Source organism: Phacochoerus africanus, chromosome 14 (assembly GCF_016906955.1).
Source record: "Phacochoerus africanus isolate WHEZ1 chromosome 14, ROS_Pafr_v1, whole genome shotgun sequence".
NCBI classification, from domain to species: domain Eukaryota; kingdom Metazoa; phylum Chordata; class Mammalia; order Artiodactyla; family Suidae; genus Phacochoerus; species Phacochoerus africanus.
Window position 1 is genome coordinate 60,266,604 of NC_062557.1, and position 14,507 is coordinate 60,281,110.

General features: G+C 63.7%; 1 protein-coding gene across 6 annotated transcripts in view; it reads left to right on the forward strand.

Annotated features, from left to right (window-relative positions):
• The window catches only part of PEMT (phosphatidylethanolamine N-methyltransferase), a 39,511-nt gene extending 27,600 nt beyond the window's left edge, over positions 1–11,911 (forward strand). For 5 of the 6 annotated variants that reach the window (XM_047757095.1, XM_047757093.1, XM_047757097.1 and 2 more), the window contains exons 3-7: positions 5,520–5,635; positions 7,629–7,774; positions 8,237–8,348; positions 11,379–11,453; positions 11,681–11,911. In XM_047757095.1, the coding sequence (XP_047613051.1) occupies positions 5,520–5,635; positions 7,629–7,774; positions 8,237–8,348; positions 11,379–11,453; positions 11,681–11,738 (507 nt within the window). In that variant the 3' untranslated portion in view covers positions 11,739–11,911. Of the gene's footprint in view, positions 1–1,353; positions 1,476–5,519; positions 5,636–7,628; positions 7,775–8,236; positions 8,349–11,378; positions 11,454–11,680 lie in introns of all 6 variants that reach the window. The other variant, XM_047757092.1, reaches the window with a different exon arrangement.
• Positions 11,912–14,507: the final 2,596 nt, after the last annotated feature.

Below are 14,507 nucleotides of genomic sequence, written 5' to 3' on the forward strand. Positions count from 1 at the left end.
GCGACGGAAGGCCGGTTGGGGTCTTGGTTGGGGCGGCGCCGAGCCTACAGACCCATTGGGAGAAGGACGTCTGGATGAATTCTGAGTTTTCGGACCCGTGGGCCCCGGGCGTCTCTCTGTTTATCCTTGAGTCCTCAGCCCGTCTTCACCGTGAAAACCTCACTTGCTCGCGATTCTTTTCCTTTCAGCACGTTGTTGGATTCCATTCGCTCCTTTGTTAACGTGTTGTCTGAAGCTTTTGCATTTTGTTCGGAGGGAGCACTTCCCTCTCGTTTTCTTGTGATGTTTTCGTGGCGGCATCAGGGAACGCTGGCCTCCCTGAGCGAGCTGGGGAGTGCTCCCTTTCCACCTTCGGGAATCGTCTGCTCATGCTGGGCTTTACGTCTGTCTGCCTTCAACGTTCGTGCTGCCCTCTGGACTGGAGCTTTGTTTTTGCCAGTACGTTAAAATACGTTGAAGGATGTAGTGCCGGCCAGGCTCTCTGCTTGTTTTCCTGAGCGAGCTTTGGTGATTTGTGCTTTTTAGCTTTTTTTTTTTTGTCTTTTTGCCATTTCTGGGGCCGATCCCGTGGCACATGGAGGTTCCCAGGCTAGGGGTCCAATTGGAGCTGTAGCCACTGGCCTACACCACAGCCACAGCAACGCGGGATCCGAGCCGTATCTGCGACCTACACCACAGCTCACAGTAACGCCGGATCGTCAACCCACTGAGCAAGGGCAGGGACCGAACCTGCAACCTCATGGTTCCTAGTCGGATTCGTTAACCACTGCGCCACGACGGGAACTCCTCTTTCTTTTTTAACTGTGATAAAATACGACAGAAATGTTTCCCTCGCGACCATTTTTAAGCGTACGGTTCAGGGGTATGAAATGCATTCTCATTGTGTGCAACCCTTGCCACCGTCCACCCCCATAACTCCTGGTGTCTTACAGAACCGCACCTCCATAGCCATTAAACCCACCTCCCCAGCCCTTGGCAGACACCCTTCTGTTTCTGTCTTCGAGATTTTGACGACTCGGAGCGCCGCGCAGGAGTGGAATCACGCAGTGTTTGCCGTTCTGCGATTGGCTTGTTTCACTTAGCACGATGTCCTCAAGGCTCGTCCACACTGTATCTTGTGCGTTTTTTCTAAGCTACCAAATGCACGGGCACTTTTACCCTTCACCATCTCCAGACTCTGGTGATGCCATCTGGATGGTGAGAACCTGGGGCTTCTTCCTGAGCAGTCTGGCCAGAGGTTCAATCTGCTCGTCTGCCTTCACTGACTCTGCTCTGTTGCTCGCCTGTCCCCTGTCATTGATCGCGCGCCAGATGTTCCGCTGACACGGGTCTCCTTCTCTCTTCTTTGTCTAGTTTCTTGTGGGAGCTGAGCCCAGTGGCGGACCTTCCTTCTTTCTCTCCTGTGGGCGTTGACGGCCATAAGCCCCCAGCTCCGCCGCCGCAGCGGCAGCCCACACACGCGGGCACACACGCGGGTACGTTGTGCTTTCATTCTCATTCAATTCAGAGTCTCCCCCTCGTTTCCCTTTGACCTCTTCTTTCTCCCCTGAGTTGGCTTTTGGAAATGCGACACTTAGTTTCTAAATGTTTGGGGATTTCTGGTCAGATCTTTCTGGTATTAGTGGTCTGAGAATACACTTTGTGTCGCCTGCCATTCTCCTGACTTAGTTTTTGTGCGTCGTTCTGTCCCCTGCAGTGTGGTCTGTCTTGGTAAGTGCCCCATGTTACTTGAAACTAGCTCGTTTGGGGCTGTTTTTCCTTTATGGTTGTACCTGCCGCATATGGAAGTCCCCAGGCGTGGGATCAACATGAAGCCGCAGCTGCCGGCCTGCACCACAGCCACAGCAGTGCCAGTTCCAAGCCACATCTGCGGCAGCCCATGCTGCCGCCTGCAGCAGCACTGGATCCTTAACCCCCTGAGTGAGGCCAGGGATTGAACCTGCATCCTCAGGGAGATGAGTCAGGTTCTTAACCTGCTGAGCCACAGTGGGAACTCATTTTGTGCTGCTGTCGAGTGGAGTCCTTTACAGTGGTGTCAGTCGACCAAGTCGGTTGATAGTATTCAAATCTGGATCTTGTTCTATCCATGCTGAGAGAGGGGCATTGAAATACTGTTTCTCTTTTGCAGATGTATCCGTTTTATTTCGGATACCGTCAGATCGGGTATGGGGTGCGTGGGTATTTAGAATTGTCATGTCCTCTTAGTAAATTATAATCTTCTTTATTCTGGTAATAACACTTGCTCTGAAATCTGCTTGGTCTGAAATTCATACAACCCCTTGGCCTCCTTTGGACCCGTGTTGGCAGCATGTCGCTTTTAGCTGATGTGCATTCGTGTCAGTGAAGTGTCTCTCGCAGCCAGTGTGCCGTCGGATCCGGCTTTTTCAGTCCAGTCTGACGCTCTCCGTCTTTTACCTGAGCTGCTGGCCGTCAGCATTCAGTGATACCGACACGGTTATAGGGTTAAGTCCGCGTCCTTTACTCCTTCGTGCCCGTGTCTGGAAAGCGCTCATCCGGCTTCTGGTAGTCTCTGGTGAGGGGCTAAGCCCCATCCATCTTGGTAGCAGCAGAACAGACGAGAACCACACCCCTCCGTGCTCAGCCCGTGTTCAGCGTCGTCTGAAGTCTCAGAGGTGCCTTGTTACAGCTGGCGTGTTTGAATCGGGGGCCAGATAAGGTCCCCTCACTGCGCTGCGTTGACAAGGTGGCCGGACCCTCCTCACCCAGAGCTGCGTCCCGCCCCTTCTTTCCACGGCCCTTATTTATTGAGGAAAGGGAGTCGTTTGTCCCGTAGGAGTTTCCGCGTTCGAGCGAGTGTATCTTTGTGATGCTTTTTAAGACGTTCCCCTCGTTTCCTGAGCCTGAGTGTAAAGAACTCTTGGCGAGCGTCTGTGCAGGTGGCGTTGGTGGACTTGCCCATGTCTGCCTCTGTGCCCTGCACGACGGCTGGAGCTCCGCCTCTTACGCCCGTCCCAGCACGTCGGGAGGCGCTTCTCTGCGTGACCCTGAGAAGGGCCAGTGGAGTCGGGAGGTCAGCGTGACCCTCGAGGTCACGTCCTCTGTCCTGTCCTTGGTGATGGGGTCGCCTGGGCCCTTACTTCATTTGGGGGTGTTTCCATTTCGTTGTTCCTCCTGACTTGTCGGCCGTGGTTTGGTTCCCCTGAAGCACAGCGTGTTTAGCAATGGCAGGTAAGCGCTGCATTCCCCCCCTTTTAAAACTGCGCCCCTTTAAGTGTTGCTTTTGAGCCTGACGTTTTCCCTGGGGCGCTGACGTTTCCAGAGGCTTCTGTCATCGGGCTCAGCATCTTTCGTGTATCCTATTCTAGACCTGGACTTGGCCTCTGGACCAGGAGCTCTGGCGCCTTCAGTGGCAAATGATGTGTAGACACCACGGCCTGGGTGAACCTGGAGTGGCCCCTTCCTGGGGGGAAACATAGGCAAGACTGTCTTTGACAGATCACAGCCATGTCTCCTGGAGAAACGGAAATGAAAACAAAAATAAACAAATGGGACCTAATTGAACTTGAACGTTTTTGCACGGGAGTTCCCGTTGCGGCTCGGTGGTAATGAACCCAGCAGGTTTCCATGAGGACACAGGTTTGAATCCGGTGTTGCCATGACCTGTGGTGCAGGTCCCAGACATGGCTCGGATCCTGCGTGGCTGTGGCTGTGGTGTAGACTGGTAGCTGTAGCTCCAGTTCGACCCCTAGCCTGGGAACTTCCATGTGCTGCGGCTGTGGCCCTGAAAAGACAAAAAAAAGAAAAAGTTATTGCTCATAAACAAATGAAGGGACAGCTACAGATTGGGAGAAGACATGTGCAAGTGACAGCAGCAACAAGGGGTTAGTCTCTCAGACCTACAAATAGCTCATACAGCTCAACATCAAAAAGCAAACAACCAGGAGTTCCCTGGTGGCTCAGTAGGTTAAGGACCCAGCATTGTCACTGCTGTGGCTCGGTTTGGTACTGTGGTGCGAGTTGAACCCCTGCCCCAGGAACTTCCCACATGCTGTAGGTGTAGCAAAAAACCCCAAACAAAAACAGCTCAATCAAAAAAAAAAAAAGAGAGAAAACCCAAATAGATCTAAATATTCTAACGTTCTTCTAAATATTCTAAAGGGCCTCTGGAGGAAAGGCGTTCCACTCTCCCCAGAGAGAGAAGGGCCCAGCCCTGGAGTTCAGACACCTGAGTCCTCAGGTCGTTTCTGGGCTCGGCTTGGTCCCCACAGCTGCCCAGGCATGTCGTTGAGGTGGGAGGACCATGGGGTCTGGCCAGTTAGGGCCCTGGGCACACAGGGGATGGACTTGGCATGTCATGAGCAAAGCGTCAGCGAGGGTAGGTGAGGAAGCTCAGATACACCAGGGATTGCGTTTTGAAGAATCGGCTTTGTCCAGCTAGGGTGCGTCCGCGGTCGACCGCACAGGCCGTGATGCAGTTTGGGTCCTGACCAAGGCGTGTGCCTGCCACCGCCGCCCTCCCCAGCTCAGCAACCTCTGCTTGCCGCTGTGGGTGGGCCCTGCCGCCCAGGCCTCCTCCAGGATGGAGGTGGGCGGGCGGCTCCCTGCGCTCGGCCTGAAGGCCCTCTGGGTGGACGGCGCGGTGTCCGGGGGTCCCCTTCAGAGGGCGGCCCGCTGAGGCCGAAGGTGGAAGGCGCCTGCTCCCGCTGCGCCACGCTGGACGGCTGGACCACCGCTCCAGGGAGGAACCCTGCCCCCCCCCCCGCCCTCGCCCCCCCCTCCCCTCGCGGGACAGGCTGGGCACGCCTGAGGGGGGCTGGTGCTCCCAGGGGGCGTGAGGGCGTGAGGCCCTTGGTGACTCGATCAGATTGGAAAGCATCGTCTCGTTGGTTGGGAGGGAAGATCCGTGGTGATTCTGTAGAGCTGTCTTCAAGCCCCAGAAGCAAGGGGGGTGGAAGGAGGGCCAGCGGGCGGGGGGTGGGGGGGGGGGCTCTGGGCAGCAGGGCGAGCCGAGGGCCCGAGGGGCCTCCCGCTGCCCCTCTCTGGCCGAGACCCCGCCAGGCCCGGCCTCTCCACGCGCTCCTGGCCCCGGTCCCACCCGCTCCCTGGCTTGTTCTGCGCGTGGAGCTCGGGTGAAAGCACCTAGATCGGGAGCTGCCGCGTCGATGCTGTTGCATTGGTGGCATCGGCCTCTTCGGCCCGCCCCCTCCCCTGGCCCTGCGGCTTGAGTCCGGGGTGCACGTTTGCAGCCAGCTCGTTCCCCTGGCCCAGCACTTGGTCCACTTTGGCGCCACGGCCGGTCACCCTGCAAGAGCCCTTGGTCCAGCGGCCTGGAGGGGACGTCCCCCGGACCCCCGGAAGGGGTGCGTGTGATGCGCTTGTTGTGTTTGGTGGAAGAGGTTGCTTCTAGGAGGACCCTGTGGTCCATCCGCCCAGGCCCAGCCCGGGCGCTGGGCTGAGGCCGAGGATCCTCCCTCCCTCCCTGGGATGGGGGTTCGGGCCTCAAGGCAGAGGTGGACCTCCCGCCCCGCAGGCGTCTCACGGGGCTTCTCTCTGTGCAGGTCGCCAGATGGGAACACAAGACCCGCAAGCTGAGCAGGGCCTTCGGGTCACCCCGCCTGGCCTGCTACACCCTGGGCGGCGCCATCCTGCTCCTCAACTTACTGCGCTCCCACTGGTAAGGCCCTGGCAGGGGAGGGCCAGCCAGGTGGGTATCGGGTCTGAACACATGGGCTGCAGCGCCCCCCGCCCCCCCGCGCAGGGGCCAGGAGACTCCTGTTGGCAGAGGAGGCCCAGCCCCCGCGAGGGGTGCACAAGGCTTAGGTTGTGTGGGGGTCGGGCGTCAGGTAGCAGCTGGGATGTGGACGAGCAGGAGCCCTGAGGTGCTGGGGGGCCTCCACCCCCCAACCAATAGAGCTCCCCGGGAGCAGGCCTGCAGTGAGCTTGCTGGGCAGGGGCAGGGGTAGGGGCAGGGGGACCCAGGTGGGCCCTGAGGTGCTGCACACAAGCCCCGCCCAGTCGCCTGTGAAGACCTGGGTGGGGGTGGGGGTGGGGGCCCAGTCCCGGCCACCCGGTTCCCATGGGGTGGACCTGCGGCCAGTGGGGGCCTGGGGGCTGGAGGACGTCACCAGCCTCCAGCGTCTTCGAAGGGCCCCCAGGGTAACCTCGCTCCTTCGGGTGGTGACCCCGTGTTCACAGGGCAGCTCACCCCCAGGGTAGGGAAGACAGGGCTGTGCCGGGGTGGGTGCAGGGGGGGCGGTGCCTGGAAGGCGACGTGATCCTCGGACACGGTCAGTGCAGCGTCAGAGCCCTAAGTTCCAGGTGACTTTCCAGCGGGGTCACAGGAGAACTTAGGTACATGCTTACTTCAGTGGGTATTAGAGGAAGTTTCTGTGTGGTGCAGGGAGTTAAGGATCCAGCATTGCCGCAGCTGAGGCTCGGGTCCCAACTGGGGCACAGGTTCGATCCCTGGCCCAGAAACTTCACGTGCCAGAGGTGCAGCAAACCCCCCCCCCCACAAGTAAGCCCATTGGATGCCTACTGCTGTGGGTAGTTTTGCTTGGTGTGGGCTGAGGTGTGAAGAGGGAGGGGTCACCAAACTGAGACGGTGTGGCTGTGGCCGCATTGTCCCACCCCCACCCCCTGCATGGTCCATAATGCACTGACGGCCAAGAAGCCGGGGGCCTGCAGGTGAGCCCCACCTGGAGCAGGCAGTCAGCCTCTCCCTGCTGCCCGCGCACCCCGCCCCTTCCAGCATCTGCCAAAGCTTCCTGCTCCGTGGCCTCAGCTGCTGGGTCCCAGGGCTGCCCAGAGGCCAGGCCGGAGGCTTGGTAAGCTGGCACAACACTGGGTGTGCACGACCCTGAGCCAGTCCCGGCGGCTCAGCCTGGACTGCAGGTGACCCTGAGCCCAGGCAGCAGCGGGGCTGGGGTGGGGGGAGAGCCGGGGGTGTGGGCGGCGTGACCGGTGGCCAGGTGTGCCCTGACACACGTGTGCCCGTTTGACAGGTCACCATGCAGCGTCCTGTTTGCTGTTCACACAGACCCTTCCATCTTCCTCCTGTCGCCCTCCCTCACTTTGGGGGGGAGGGAGGGGGGGCTGCTCTTCCTCTGGTTGATGAATAGGCGCTGTACCCCATCCTGCCTGGCGCGTGCCGCTGCCAGGGAGATGCTGGGGGCGGGGGCGGGGGGCTCTGCTCTCCAAGGGCTGAACGGAGCTGGAGAGGCTTGCAGGGAGGCGGCTTTACAATCGTCTAGGTACCAGGGGGGGCGAATGAATGGTGCTTCTGCTGGGAGGAGCCTGGCAAGAGGCCGGAGGGCGGTGGGCGGCCAGCGGGCTGCGCCGCTGGGAAGTACCTGGCACAGGGCGAGTGCGGGTGGCTGCCCCACCTGACGGATCGGAGTGTCGGGGGTGTGGAGGGAGCGTGCTTCTGGAACATACGGGCACTTGCTCCTGCGCCCGCCTGCCCTGAGGCGTCCCCGCCGGTGCGGCCCCAGGCTCGAGGGCAGTTGGAGGGCCGGGCCGCTAAACCCTCAGGCCGCCTCCCCGCTCTCCTGCCGCGCACCGAGCTTGAGAGCCCGCGCTGGCTGCGCCGGGGGCCGGGGCCGGCGGCGGGAAGGGCAGGGGCCCCAGCGCGGTGCTGACGGGTCCCCGCGCCCCCTGCCGCGCAGCTTCACGCAGGCCATGCTGAGCCAGCCCCAGATGGAGAGCCTGGGCGGCCCCACGGGCTACCGCCTGGGCCTGGCGCTCCTGGGCGTGGGCAGCGTCTTCGTACTTTCCAGTTTCCTGGCGCTGGGCTTCACCGGGACCTTCCTAGGTAAGATCCCCGAGGCGGAGGGGGCGGAGGGACCCGAGGGGCCCGCCGGCTCAGGGACGGAGGGCACAGCGGCCACGTCCCTCCCACGAGTCACCCCACGGCAGGTTTCCGTGCCACCGCCTGCAGGTCCGCCGGGAAAAGACTCCCGCAGCCTCGCGCTCTGTCCCCAGGCGGCGGTGACGCCACTGCCCCTGCCCTACTTGAGCCTCAGGGCCCGAGCGACGTCCAGGCGGGGGCGGGCCCGGCCGTGGCCTCCGCCCGCACGCTGTGCCCGGGCGACGCTGTGGCCAGGCCTGCGCTGGCGCCTGCGTCGCTGGGCCTCTTGGGATGCGGGGGAAGGCGGGCTCTGACTGGAAGGGAGGCGGCCAAGGGGACAGGCCGTCTGTCCGAGCCGCAGGGCGGCAGCGGCGGCCGGGTTGGTGGGGCTCCCTCCGACCCCGGGTCCCGCCGCCTTGTCCACAGGCGACTACTTCGGGATCCTCATGGAGGCGAGAGTGACCCGGTTCCCGTTCAGCGTCCTGGACAACCCCATGTACTGGGGCAGCACGGCCGTCTACCTGGGCTGGGCCCTCATGTGAGTCCCCGCGTCGCCGGGGAGCCCAAGGACAGCGCCCTCCCTCAACCCCAGGGAACGGACGACACCCTCGGCCGGGTTGTTCCCTCTCCAGAGGGGGGCTCCCGGGGGCACGTGGGGCTCGAGACAGCAGGCCTGTGGGCCTGGCTGGGGCTCATGGGCACAGAAATTTGAGTTTCTTGAGATTTTCAGGAGTCACAAAATACTCTTTTGAATTTTTGTTGTTGTTGTTTTGCCTTTTCTGGGGCCGCTTTGGTGGCATATGGAGGTTCCCAGGCTAGGGGTCGAATCAGAGATGGAGCCTCTGGCTTACGCCAGAGCCACAGCCATGCAGGATCCGAGCTGTGTCTGCAACCTACACTGCAGCTCATGGCAACGCCAGACCCTTAACCCACTGAGCAAGGCCGGGGATCGAACCCGCAACCTCATGGTTCCTAGTCGGATTCGTTAACCACTGTGCCACGACGGGAACTCCTCTTTTGAACTATTTAAAAATGTGAAAACGACCCTTGGCGCTGGAGGCTGCTGGCCCTGGGCTGGAACGTCCGGCCAAAAGGCCCGAGGGCCAGCGGGGAGCTGCTCTGTGCGCCCAGCCAGGCCGCAGGGGTCCGTGCCCCACAGACCATGTGCCTGTGTCGCCGGGTAAATGGCCCCCGGGTCACTGAGGCCGGCACAGGGAGCAGCACGGGCTTCCCCGCGCCCTCCACAGCCGTCCCGTTTGTCCACTTTCTGCATCGGCTCCTCTTCCGTGGAAGGCGGGGCTTTGCTGCACCTGCGGCGCGAAGGAGTTCCCGGGCCAGGGACGGAACCCTCGCCAGCACAGTGACACCACCGGGCCCTTAACCCACCGAGCCACCAGAGAACTCCCCAGAGAACGTCCTTCCCTTCCGTAGAAAGTGTTCTTTTTTTAACGCTTGAAAACGTGCCTGGAAGGTTGCAGGTGCTCCCAGAGACCAGAAGGCGGCAGGACCCAAAGAACAAGTCTCCGTGGAGCCCCACCCAGAGCAAGAGTCCCCTCCAGGCAGCCCGGTATCCAGGCCTGGGCTTTGAGTGACACCTGTGGGTCTGGCTGGGACCCCAGCCCCACTTCGGACCCACCTGCCTTTCAGCCCAGCCCTTCACCTGGTCTCTGGCAGCGGCAGCCAGCAGTGGGGGGGGGGGGGCAGGCTCTGCGCCCCGACACACCCACTCCCGAGCAGCTCCCACCTGAGACTGGCAGGGTGGAGCCCATGCAGGTCCCCCCTGCAGCCCCTGCCAGCACACCCACTGTTCCCTCCCACCCACCTTCTGGACCCAACTTCAGGTGCCCCTCCAGGAAGCCCGCCCTGCACACACTCGCCGCCAGCACACACACGGGTACCTCCCCTCTGCTCAGACTGGGCTCCGGGCTGGAGGCCACCCGTGGGTCCTCTGTGGGCCCCAGCAGGGCCCGGCACCCGGGAGTGAGGGGCCAGCCCCTCAGGAACACGTGAGACCTCGGGCGGCGGGGCTCCCGCGAGCCCCTCAGTCATCAGCCCTGCGCCGATGAGGAGGGGTCAGCTGTGCTGGGGACGGAGCCCTTGGTCTGAGCCCTCATTAGAGGAGCCGTCACCCGGGCTGCCCGACGCTGGGCCAGCACGGCCGCCCCCGGGCCTCCACAGCCCATCTCTACCCCACCTGGGCCCTGATGGGGCTTCCTGCTGCCCAAGCAACCTGCCCTTGGGGGCCCCAGAGGCCCAGGGGCAGGGGGATTCCGGGGGGACACATTAGCCTGAGTGAGCCACCCCCTCCCCAAGATGTACGGCGGGGTCCCTAGGACCAGCTCGAGGCCAGTTCTGGGCGGTGGCATGCGCGTCACCCCAACCTCAGTTTCCTCATCTGCAGGTGGGCAGCCAGGGCCACACGGTGCTCAGGCGTGGCAGCACTTGGCTCTTCTAAGAGCCGGACCCGTGGCGTACGGAGGTTCCCAGGAGGCTAGGGGTCAATTGGTAGCCACAGCTGCTGCCTGCCTGCGCCACAGCCACGGGCCACGCCAGACCCAAGCTGCGCCTGCGACCTGGCCCTGCCGGATCTCCGACCCACAGAGCGAGGCCAAGGATCAAGCCCGCATCCCCATGGATGCTGGTCAGCTGTGTTTCCGCTGAGCCACGACGGGAACGCCTGGAGGCACTGTGCAAGGGGAGCCTTGGCATGGCCACAGCGCAGAGGCTGCCTGGCTCCGCCCCAGGCCCGTGCCGGGCTGACCAGGGCCTGGCCAGGTCGGCGGCAGCAGCTGGCCTCTGTGGCTCCAGGTTAACTTGGCTCCCCAGGGCCGGGGTCGTCAGCTTACGGGTACTGTGGCCATCGAGCCCCAGCCCTGGGGTCTCCCTGGCTACGGTGGGGAGGCTCTGGTCACTCCAGGAGGTAGGGAGCAGAGGCTCAGGAGGGCAGATGTCATTTCAGCCCCAAAGTGCCCATGGCCTTGGCATCGCCATATGGCAGTGCCAAGGGCCAGGTGGCTCACTCCAGCTTCGAGGTTGACTGAACGGAGCCCACGGAATGGGAAGTGGCGTTTGTCCCTGTCCCCGGATCCCCTAGACAGTGTGAGGCCCTGGGTGGAGGGAGGAGGCAGGACGGAAGGTCCCCGAAAGGTACGCGCCCCTCTGCCCAGGGCCCCTGGCCTGCTGCCTCATGAAGGAGGTGGTGCTGGGGGCACAGAGCCTCCTGGGCTCCTGTCCCTCCCCGACTGTCTGGACGCAGGGGACCAGCCCCTGCGGTGTCACTGCAGAGAGCCCGTGAAGGGTCCACTGGACACTCCACCTGGCTGGGGGGGCCCCGGGCCCACTTCTAGGAAACAGCCTGAGAAAAGGACGCTGGCCACGCGGGTGACTTGGGGAGGCTGGTTATTCCTTCCTCCCCTGTCACTCCTGCTCTGCCCTGAGCTCCCGGCCGGGCTGGAGCACCTGGGCCTCGGGTCAGGCCCGACCTGGGGACCCCCGTCCCAGAGAAGGCCGGGGAGGGGGCGGGGGGCGTCAGCGCTGGGCCTGCCCCTGACCGGGCGTCTCTCCGCAGGCACGCCAGCCCCGCCGGCCTGCTGCTGACGCTGGTGGTGGCTGCCACCTACAAGCTCGCCATCCTGTTCGAGGAGTGAGTAGGCGGCGTCCCGGGCCCGGGGCTGCGTCCGCTGTCAGAGTGACCCGCCGCCCGGCCACGCCCGACGGGAAGCCTAGAGCGGGCGCAGGGCGGCCCGAGGGCTGGGCGGGCAGCGCGGGACCCTCCTGGTCCCACACGGACCGCTCCCTCGGCCCGCCTCGGGTTAGGGGGCCCGGCTGTCAAGCTCGAGACCAGCTGACCAGAGCCCCTCCCGCCTGCAGGCCCTTCACCGCCGAGATCTACCGGCAGAGAGGCTCCCAGGCCCGCAAGAGGAGCTGACGGCGCCCCCGGCCCTGAGCACCCCGCCCTGCGAGAAGGAGAGGGCGCCGGGCACGGGCGTCCAGTGCTTTGGAAACGGCCTCGGGGGCCCTGGACGGGCGCCATGTGGTCCCCGAGCCCCCTGCCCTGCTGCCGCCACGTCCTGACTCGCCAATAAAGGCGCCTGACACCAAGCCCCTCCGTCTCTGTCTGTCCGGGTCGGCGAGGGGGGCCCTGAGCTGGGAGGGGCACCTCTATCCACACTGGACGGTGCCCTGCACAGGCCCTGCGGCCTCCCGTGCCATCCACCTCCCCCCACTTCTGCTCCTGGGAGCCAGCCCGGCCTCGGGGAGGTGACGTCCCAGCCCTGCATGCCAGGGGTTTCCCAGCCAGGGAAGATGACCACAGGGTGCCACATATGACGCCCAGGGTATTAGGAGCAATAAGAAAGTGCCCTGGTGGTCAGGGAGGGCCTCTCTAAGGAGGTGACATTGAGCTGAGACCCAGGGTCCAGAGGCACAGGAAGGGCCGGCGCAGAGGCCCTGGGGGGGTGGGGGCAGGGGCGGGCAGCCCCGAGGGCTGAGCTGGCCCCTCCGGGTCAGGCCACCAGGTCCAGCCCAGGTGAGCCGGTCTTGGAGACAGGTCACCTTTGTCGGGTGATCTGAGGGTTTTCAGCCAAGTCCAGGGTGCCTCCCGCCCCCAGGCTCCAGGCTCCAGGACCCTGCGCCCTGCACCCTGCGAGGGGACCCGGCGCATGCGCACACCCCAGAGGGTGTCGCCGGCCCCGGGGGGATGAAAGGCCTGCTGGTTTCTCAGTTGCCAGCAATGCTGACGCCCCCGCGCGAGGGGAAGGGGCTGCCCTGCCCTGGCTGCTTTGCCACCCCCGAGCCGGGTCACCCATAGGGTGGCAGCAGAGCCTGGGTGACACCTCTGTCCCAGCCTGAGCCCTTGCCTCCCTTTTCCCCCTCCGAGAGGGGTGGGGGCGGCTTCCTGGGAGGGAGGACCTGGCCCAAGCCCCTCCCCCCGCCTCCGCTCCCTGTGACTTTTCCCTCCAGAGCCCTGGTGGACCTTGAGGCCACAAGGAGCGGCCGTTGGACCATGCAGGGCAGGCTGAGCCCTGGGACTGAGCCAGCGCCTCGGCCCGGCCCCGCCCTCCCCGCCTCTCCACGGGAGACAGGTGGGCCCAGCCACACCTGTGCACGCGGCTTCCCAGCCCCCGGGTCCTTACCTGGGAGGTGGTGACCCAGGACTGGCCGCTTTGGGCACACGGAGCTGCAGGAAGTGCTGGCCACAGAGCCCCTCCAGGCTGCCCTCTGGTTTCTGGAATCCAGCGTGGCTCCGGGCGCAGGAGGCCACGGGAGACCTCGGGGCAGAGCTTGCCCAATGCCCCTCTGCGCACAGACCTCCAGGGGCAGGAGGCTGGCCCCGCCAGGCCCCTCTGCACACACACAGCTTTCCAGGACCTGCGGGCCCCCACAGCCCCAGCCACCCCTCTCTCAGGGCAGGACGGAGCACCTCCAGGCATCCGACCCACGGGTCACGCAGCCGCTGCCGCACGCAGCGCAGGAGGCGGGGCCGGTGGCGCAGCGGCCGCTGTGATGAGAACAGCTCGCAGCTGAGCAGGAAGCCGCCAAGAGGCTGGCTGAGGAAGGGAGCGGGTCAGAGGGCAAAGCCAGCTGTTTGGCCATGTCCTCTTCAGGCAGTGGCTGCGGGCCGGGGGAGCAGGGGCACAGGCCGTGTCCACAGGTCCCCTGATGGGGCCTGACCCACTTCCCAAACACAACTTCCACGGACCTTCCAAACCACCCTTTGCCTGCAGTCCAGGCGGTGGTGGACATTTCCCGCCCTGGGGCCAGTTGCCCAACGCCAACCAACCCCCAAACACTTGGCCGAATAGTTTAAGACCTTCTCATTCTGCTCGAAGCTGGAAGAGTGAGAGCTGCCGCACCGTGCGGCCGTGCTGTTTGCAGGCGGGTGCACCTCCTAGATGCCGTGTGTTGCCTGATGCCCCAGCACGGTGAGATCCTTGTAACATATAAACCCGGACAACCCAAAACAGCGGTGGAGGGAGGTCCAGGCGGCAGTGTTGGGAATTGGGGCACACGTCGCCCCTCCCCGGTGTGGGCCCTGGGTGTCCACAGCTGCCCCAGGGGGTTGCACGTTGTCCACCTGAGGCTGGCCTGGAGTTGGCAGGAAGGCCTCCTCAAAAAAGGACAAAGGGCTTCTGTTCACTGGGTCTCAGGCTGGGCCGGGGGCCCTGTGCGCTGGGTGGAGGCCTCCCCGGGAAAGCTCAGTCCCGTGGGCATGGGCGCGCCAGGGTCCTGCTTCCAGTCCCTTTCTGAACAGGTTCGGATGTTTAAAAACACGAGTGTGTTATTTTTTAAGAAAGGAAGCAAGGCACCCAGCTAGCAGCGGCCCCTCCTCCTGCTTCCTCCGAGTGAGGCCGGGCACATGGCAGCGGCAGGGCCGGGGGCGGGGGAGGGGGGGTTGGGGGGAGCAGGGAGGGCGTCACTGGGAGGAAGAACGAAGGACAGGTGTGCCCAGGGCTGAATGAACTTGGCTGACTTGGGAGAACCAGTCTGTGCAAGGGGACATGCCTACGTGCTGGGAATCAGGAATGGGAAGCCAGGCTGGGCTCAGGACCCGCTGCTGTCACCAGCTGGAAGGGGCCAAGGGGAGTGAGGTCAACCCAGCCTAGACATTTGACCTGCAGCAGGGAGGGAGGCTCTGAGGTAGGCTGCGTCTCTCCCCAGGGAAGCTGTTTGCACCCTCAGGCCTCTGCTGTCAAGG